Genomic DNA, 7,087 nt, shown 5'->3' with positions numbered 1-7,087 from the left:
AGGGGTCTTCCTGAAGGGAGAGCCACCCAGCAGGGAGGACTGACAGGCGCTGCTGGACGTGTTACAACCAGCTCCCACTGCCTCCACTGCCCGCCAGCGTGGCCGGGGAGATGGAGTCCTCACTCAGGCAGTGGTTGGGCTCCCCACCTTCTGCAGGCTGTGCTCGAAACCTGAGGAGGCCACTTGTGTGCAGGCATGCAGCAAGGTAGGCCCTGAGGGCTGCTGGCTCAGCAGCAGCCAGGGACATCTTCCTCAGCCGCAAGGGCGAGTGTCTCAACAGGAGCCCACTGCCTGAGTCTCACCCTCCCCTTGCGTGCCAATGCCCATGGCTCTGCTTTGTGCCTCAGAGATGGCCCCAGAGCGACACCTTTCTCTCTACCAGGAGTAGAGAGCGTCCCGAGAGAGCAGGAGCACGCAGAGGCCCAGGTTGGGATGCATGAGAACTTTAATGAGTTGCAAGAGGGAAAGGGGGTCCCCGGAGTGGGGGCCATGGTGCAGGGAGCAGCAGGGGAAGCTGGGAGTCTTTGTCCCTTGGCCAGGCTGGAGTTTGCAGCAGGCAAGTGCCTGCCTGTCTGCCTGCCCCTGAGAGGGAGAGGGGCAGGAGGTCCTTCCTCGCATGGGGATTGGCAGGTGCTCACGGGCCAGGGGAGCAGAAGACAAGAGAGAAGCGAGAAAATGACAAGAGAGTGGGAAAGAGGCAAGTTAGAGAAGGGCCATGTGTTCCGAGAGCCCAGGGGCGCCTCCTCCTGCCTGCCTGTGCAGCTGGAGCCCTGGATGCTGAGTGGCTCTGCAAGCCATGGCCAGGCTGTCTGTGCTCAGTCCATGAGGGTCTTGTCTTGTGGGTTCCTGGGGGTCTTTGTGCGGGTCCTTTAGCAGGGCAGCTTTAGCATGTTCTCCCGCAGTAGCGGCTGGTGATGCAGGAGAGGTCACAGCAGCCAGAGTTGATGGGCACTCCGTTAGAGCTGAGGATGCTGCCAACAGCAGCGGAGGTGGAGGATCCCACCAGGGTGTTCTGCGGGAAGGAGCTGAGGATGGGTCCCGGCAGGGTCACCACCACGGGGGAGGGCTCGATGACGACGGTGGAGTTCTGGCACTGCCTGACACAGGGCTCGTTGCAGCTGTTGGCCAGCGGGGTCGGGCAGCAGGGCTGGCAGGGCAGGCAGGGGGAGCACTGGTTGTAGCAGGACATCTTGTGGGGCCGGAGGTGCACCTGGAAGAGAGGGCAGGGAGGAGCATGGGAGCGTGGCAGAGCATCCTGTCCACCCACCACCAGGCCACCCAGGCCCGTGCTGGCTGGGGAGATGGAGGCCGTGCAGGGAGGCCCATGCGCCTCTTGCCTTCACCCCCCGGGCACCATGCCAAGAGAGCCAGGCCCAGGAAAGCCCTTTCCCAGCCCACAGCCCAACAGGCCCCTCAGCCCAGACCAGCCCAGCCCAGCCCCTCTCCACACCACGCCACGCCACACCACACCACACCACCCGACACGTTCTCCGCGCTTCCCCTCCCAGGACAGGAGCCCCTGGCCCCCGTAGACGACAGAGCTTCCAACTCACTTGCTTCTGCAGAGAAGAACAGGAGCAAAGCGGATGGATGAGAGCGCAAAGAGCTGCGATGGCTTTTATAGTGTGCGGGAGCAGGGGAAGCCTCTGTGGGAGTACTAATTTTCAGAGAAGCTCATCTGAAATGCAAAACATGCCAGCTAATGATAGGGGCTGTGTTTTGGTTTCCGGCATGGCTGCCTTCTCATTGCCTTAGTTGGCCGTGCCCTCTCCTCCTTGAAGGCTCCTTTTCCGTTCTGGGCTGGGAGGCTCAAGGATTCCTGGGTCCAAAGATCATTGTTGCCAGCAGAAGATGAGTCCCAAGTGCCGCAGGGGTGGCCTGCGGGCTGGGGCCCTTGTCCTGGGGCACTCTTCTGGGCTTGTTTGCAGCCTCCTTGGCAGGAAGAGCCCTGCTGCTCCCAGCCCTGCAATCCTTGCCTGCATGCCAAAGGGTTCCCAAGCGGGACGGCCCATTTGCCACGTCCCCTTTCTTGCACCCTCCAAGCTCTCTCTGACGCTCACTGGCCTTCGTCTCCAAAGGCTGGTTGGTGGTCAGCGCTGCTGCGCTTGACTCTTCCGCCTAATGCTGCTCTGGGGAGGCCTTGGTGCGCCTCTTGGGCCTCCTGCGCTCTCTCTGGGCTCTCTCTGGGGTTCCCTACCAACACCAACACCAACACCACCACCGTCAGTGTGTCAGGAGCCTTCTCCTGCCCCAAGATGCTCCAGCCCTGCCCTGCCAAGGGGCTTCTCTGTGACGTCACAGTTGCCGATAGGGCAAGAGAAAGCTGGCCAAGGCAAGGCTGGCCAAGGCAAGGCAAGGCAAGGCAAGGCAAGAGGAGGCAACAGAGGTCAAGGCAAGGTAATGCAGGCTGTAGATGACTTGTGATTGCTGTCTTTCATGCATGGGTTTCCCTCCTCAGGCATCCCTTGGCTTCTGTGTACCACCTGATGCTCCTGTCTTACAGCCGTATGGAGTATTGGTCTGATGAAAAATGTAATTTTCAGGCAGTAGGTGAGATTGCCTTGGTCAGAGCGTACGTGGCTTCTGTGGTGAAGGAATGGCTGCTCTGGAGGTGCGCCGTGGTGCAACCCCTCTTTGTGCTTCCTTAGGAGCTGGTTGTCAGTGGTAGGACTCTGTGGACAACTCCTGCTGCAGTGTGTGGGAGCAGCTGGAGAGCAAAGTCCATCCCACTGCAAAGGCCTGCTCACGGGGGAGGAGATGTGTGCAGAGGCTTGCCAGCTGCTCTGCAGAGACTGGGCTCTGGTTGAAATCCCTGGCATTTGATCAGAGTTTTCCAGGACAGTCCCTGCGCTTTGTGAGGTCAGCACCTCTTTACCTATGGTCTGAAAAGGCATGGAGAAGTGCAGAAGAGGGAGAGCTCTGCTGTTGGGGGATGGCTGCTAAAATCCATGGCGGATGCATGATGCGGTAGGGAGAGCTGTTCCCTGGCGGACCCTGTTGACAAGCTCTCTCCTATTGGCAGTGGGCTCCCTTCCCCTCCTCCATACGCTAGACAACCGGTGTCATGGGTGGTGGCTTCAGTGCCTTCTCTCAGGTAGAGAAGACAGATCTAGCATGCAGGCAGGAAGCTCTGGGAAGAAGGAAGGGGAGCTGCGAGTCCCAGGACGTTCTGGAAGGAGAGGGCAAAGGAGAGATTGGGATTGGTGTCACCACCACGCAGGAGCAAAGCTGCACTGCTCGGGATGGTGCTGTGACACAGCACAGATGCTGCCCTGCCTCTGGCCTTGCGCTGCGTGGCCAGAGAAGTGGAACCCGGGAGCCTTCTTCTGCCTGGCAGAAAAGGACCTGGGGGTGTTGGTCGACTGTCGGCTGAACATGAGCCAGCAGTGTGCCCAGGTGGCCAAGAAAGCCAACAGCATCCTGGCCTGTATCAGGAACAGTGTGGGGAGTAGGGCCCGAGAGGTGATTGTCCCCCTGTACTCGGCACTGGTGAGGCCTCACCTTGAGTACTGTGTCCAATTTTGGGCTCCCTACCATAAAAAAGACATTGAGGTGCTGGAGCGGGTCCAGAGAAGGGCGACAAAGATGGTGAGGGGTCTGGAGAATAAATCTTATGAGGAGAGGCTGAGGGAACTGGGGGTGTTCAGCCTGGAGAAGAGGAGGCTGAGAGGAGACCTTATTGCTCCCTACAACTACCTGAAAGGAGGGTGTAGAGAGATGGGGGTCGGTCTCTTTTCTCAAGTCACAGGCGACAGGAAAAGAGGAAATGGCCTCAAGTTGCGCCAGGGTAGTTTCAGGCTGGATATTAGGAAACATTTTTTCACTGAAAGGGTTCTCAGCCATTGGAATGGGCTGCCCAGGGAGGGGGTTGAGGCCCCATCCCTGGAGGTGTTCAAAAGACGGGTTGATGTAGTGCTGGGAGGTCTGGTTTAGTGATGATGCTCCTTGTTTGTTGTGTGGGTGTCTATTTTTGTCAGTTAGGTTGACAGTTGGACAAGATGATCTTTAAGGTCCCTTCAAAACTAGAAGTTTCTGTGATTCTATGATTCCCTGCTGGAGGTGACTGTGAGGGTTGTGTTTCTGGCCACCTCCTTGGTCTCCTTCTATGGGAGCAGTCAAGTTCTCCTTCTGGCAAGTGTCAGCAGGGTCCTGCAGTAGGTTCCTACCAGCAGGTTTCCATCTGAGGTGCGTGGCTCCCTTTGGGCAGCCTGGCCGGGAGTGTTGTGGGAGGCAGCAGCAGTTGACAAGTGGGTAGGAGTGCCTGTGGGGATGTTTGGGGCCTTTGTGAGCGAGAGCATTTGGAAAGGTGGAGGCGTTGCCTGGCTGCACGAGTTGGAAGCTCCCAGCCCTGGAAAACCTGGTGGTGGCCCTGGGGAGCCCGGGGGCCAGCAGAGGTGGCCCCTTGATTCCCCCCGTTTGGGCGAGCAAGTGCTTGAACCAGTGGGGGATGTGTGTCAAAAGGCTCCCCGGGGCAGAGGTGTGGGATGCCAGGCAGCCATTGGAATGGTTGGCTCCAGGCCTTGGGCTGAGGTTTGGAGGCGGCTTTGAGCTGGCAGGGGGAAGAGAACACAGGGTGTGGAGAGCTTCAGCTCTTGCTTCCTGGGAGGCCCCTGAGCAGCTTGTTGAGTGGGGAGCGAGCCACGGTCCCGCTTTGCCCCAGAGCCTTGTTGGGAGTGGCAGGTGCTAGTGAGAAAGGCGTGTCAGGCTGGGGAGGAGCAGGCCTGTGGGTGAGCGGGAGGGTGAGTGCTGGAGGGGGAAAAGGGGAGTCCTGAGCCTCCGGCAAAACCAGGAGCTGTCCTTTGGGGAGAGGGAAGGCTGCAGATGGCGCATGGCAAAGGCTGGGAGATGTGTTGTGAGCAATGGGCGTGAAAGGGGGAAGAGGCCTCTGGACATCCCTTTTGCAGGTGACACACATCCTCCTGTGCTGTTCCCACACGCACTCCTGGAGAGAGAGAGATGACTCTTGGCTGGGAGGAAACAGTTCCCATCTGCACTTGGAAACTCCCCCACTTCCAGCTGTGCTGGAGGAACTGCTGGCAGCCTGAGTGGGGAGAGACAAGATCCCAGCAACAGCTGCAAGGAAGGGAGGCTGAGACAAGGCAAGAACGGGACTGGTGCAGAAGCACCGGCTTGGAGTTGGAAGCCACAAAGGCAGGGAGATGAGGAATAGCCCGCCTCTCTCGCTTGGCTGAGGGCGGGACAGGTTGTAGCTGCAGATGCCTTGCGGCCAGACTTGCTCTGGTGAGAGATGGCAGGAAGCAGCACAGGGACCCGTGATGAGCAACCTGTCACACAACCACCATTAGCGCTCTCACACCTGCCACAGGGGTCTTCCTGAAGGGAGAGCCACCCAGCAGGGAGGACTGACAGGCGCTGCTGGACGTGTTACAACCAGCTCCCACTGCCTCCACTGCCCGCCAGCGTGGCCGGGGAGATGGAGTCCTCACTCAGGCAGTGGTTGGGCTCCCCACCTTCTGCAGGCTGTGCTCGAAACCTGAGGAGGCCACTTGTGTGCAGGCATGCAGCAAGGTAGGCCCTGAGGGCTGCTGGCTCAGCAGCAGCCAGGGACATCTTCCTCAGCCGCAAGGGCGAGTGTCTCAACAGGAGCCCACTGCCTGAGTCTCACCCTCCCCTTGCGTGCCAATGCCCATGGCTCTGCTTTGTGCCTCAGAGATGGCCCCAGAGCGACACCTTTCTCTCTACCAGGAGTAGAGAGCGTCCCGAGAGAGCAGGAGCACGCAGAGGCCCAGGTTGGGATGCATGAGAACTTTAATGAGTTGCAAGAGGGAAAGGGGGTCCCCGGAGTGGGGGCCATGGTGCAGGGAGCAGCAGGGGAAGCTGGGAGTCTTTGTCCCTTGGCCAGGCTGGAGTTTGCAGCAGGCAAGTGCCTGCCTGTCTGCCTGCCCCTGAGAGGGAGAGGGGCAGGAGGTCCTTCCTCGCATGGGGATTGGCAGGTGCTCACGGGCCAGGGGAGCAGAAGACAAGAGAGAAGCGAGAAAATGACAAGAGAGTGGGAAAGAGGCAAGTTAGAGAAGGGCCATGTGTTCCGAGAGCCCAGGGGCGCCTCCTCCTGCCTGCCTGTGCAGCTGGAGCCCTGGATGCTGAGTGGCTCTGCAAGCCATGGCCAGGCTGTCTGTGCTCAGTCCATGAGGGTCTTGTCTTGTGGGTTCCTGGGGGTCTTTGTGCGGGTCCTTTAGCAGGGCAGCTTTAGCATGTTCTCCCGCAGTAGCGGCTGGTGATGCAGGAGAGGTCACAGCAGCCAGAGTTGATGGGCACTCCGTTAGAGCTGAGGATGCTGCCAACAGCAGCGGAGGTGGAGGATCCCACCAGGGTGTTCTGCGGGAAGGAGCTGAGGATGGGTCCCGGCAGGGTCACCACCACGGGGGAGGGCTCGATGACGACGGTGGAGTTCTGGCACTGCCTGACACAGGGCTCGTTGCAGCTGTTGGCCAGCGGGGTCGGGCAGCAGGGCTGGCAGGGCAGGCAGGGGGAGCACTGGTTGTAGCAGGACATCTTGTGGGGCCGGAGGTGCACCTGGAAGAGAGGGCAGGGAGGAGCATGGGAGCGTGGCAGAGCATCCTGTCCACCCACCACCAGGCCACCCAGGCCCGTGCTGGCTGGGGAGATGGAGGCCGTGCAGGGAGGCCCATGCGCCTCTTGCCTTCACCCCCCGGGCACCATGCCAAGAGAGCCAGGCCCAGGAAAGCCCTTTCCCAGCCCACAGCCCAACAGGCCCCTCAGCCCAGACCAGCCCAGCCCAGCCCCTCTCCACACCACGCCACGCCACACCACACCACACCACCCGACACGTTCTCCGCGCTTCCCCTCCCAGGACAGGAGCCCCTGGCCCCCGTAGACGACAGAGCTTCCAACTCACTTGCTTCTGCAGAGAAGAACAGGAGCAAAGCGGATGGATGAGAGCGCAAAGAGCTGCGATGGCTTTTATAGTGTGCGGGAGCAGGGGAAGCCTCTGTGGGAGTACTAATTTTCAGAGAAGCTCATCTGAAATGCAAAACATGCCAGCTAATGATAGGGGCTGTGTTTTGGTTTCCGGCATGGCTGCCTTCTCATTGCCTTAGTTGGCCGT

General features: G+C 59.9%; 2 protein-coding genes across 2 annotated transcripts; both read right to left on the bottom strand.

Annotated features, from left to right (window-relative positions):
• Positions 1-883: 883 nt before the first annotated feature.
• On the bottom strand, positions 884-1,226 carry LOC106899655 (feather keratin Cos1-1/Cos1-3/Cos2-1-like). Its single transcript, XM_014961544.1, has one exon. The coding sequence runs from the start codon at positions 1,187-1,189 to the stop codon at positions 884-886; it is 306 nt and encodes a 101-aa protein (XP_014817030.1). The 5' UTR covers positions 1,190-1,226.
• A 4,981-nt stretch (positions 1,227-6,207) lies between these two features.
• LOC106899654 (feather keratin Cos1-1/Cos1-3/Cos2-1-like) lies at positions 6,208-6,550 on the bottom strand. The gene has a single exon (XM_014961543.1). The coding sequence runs from the start codon at positions 6,511-6,513 to the stop codon at positions 6,208-6,210; it is 306 nt and encodes a 101-aa protein (XP_014817029.1). The 5' UTR covers positions 6,514-6,550.
• Between the last annotated feature and the right edge of the window lie 537 nt (positions 6,551-7,087).

This window comes from Calidris pugnax, unplaced genomic scaffold (genome assembly GCF_001431845.1).
Source record: "Calidris pugnax isolate Ruff unplaced genomic scaffold, ASM143184v1 scaffold768, whole genome shotgun sequence".
In the NCBI taxonomy this organism is placed as follows: Eukaryota; Metazoa; Chordata; class Aves; order Charadriiformes; family Scolopacidae; genus Calidris; species Calidris pugnax.
This window is presented reverse-complemented; position numbering and strand designations above follow the sequence as displayed.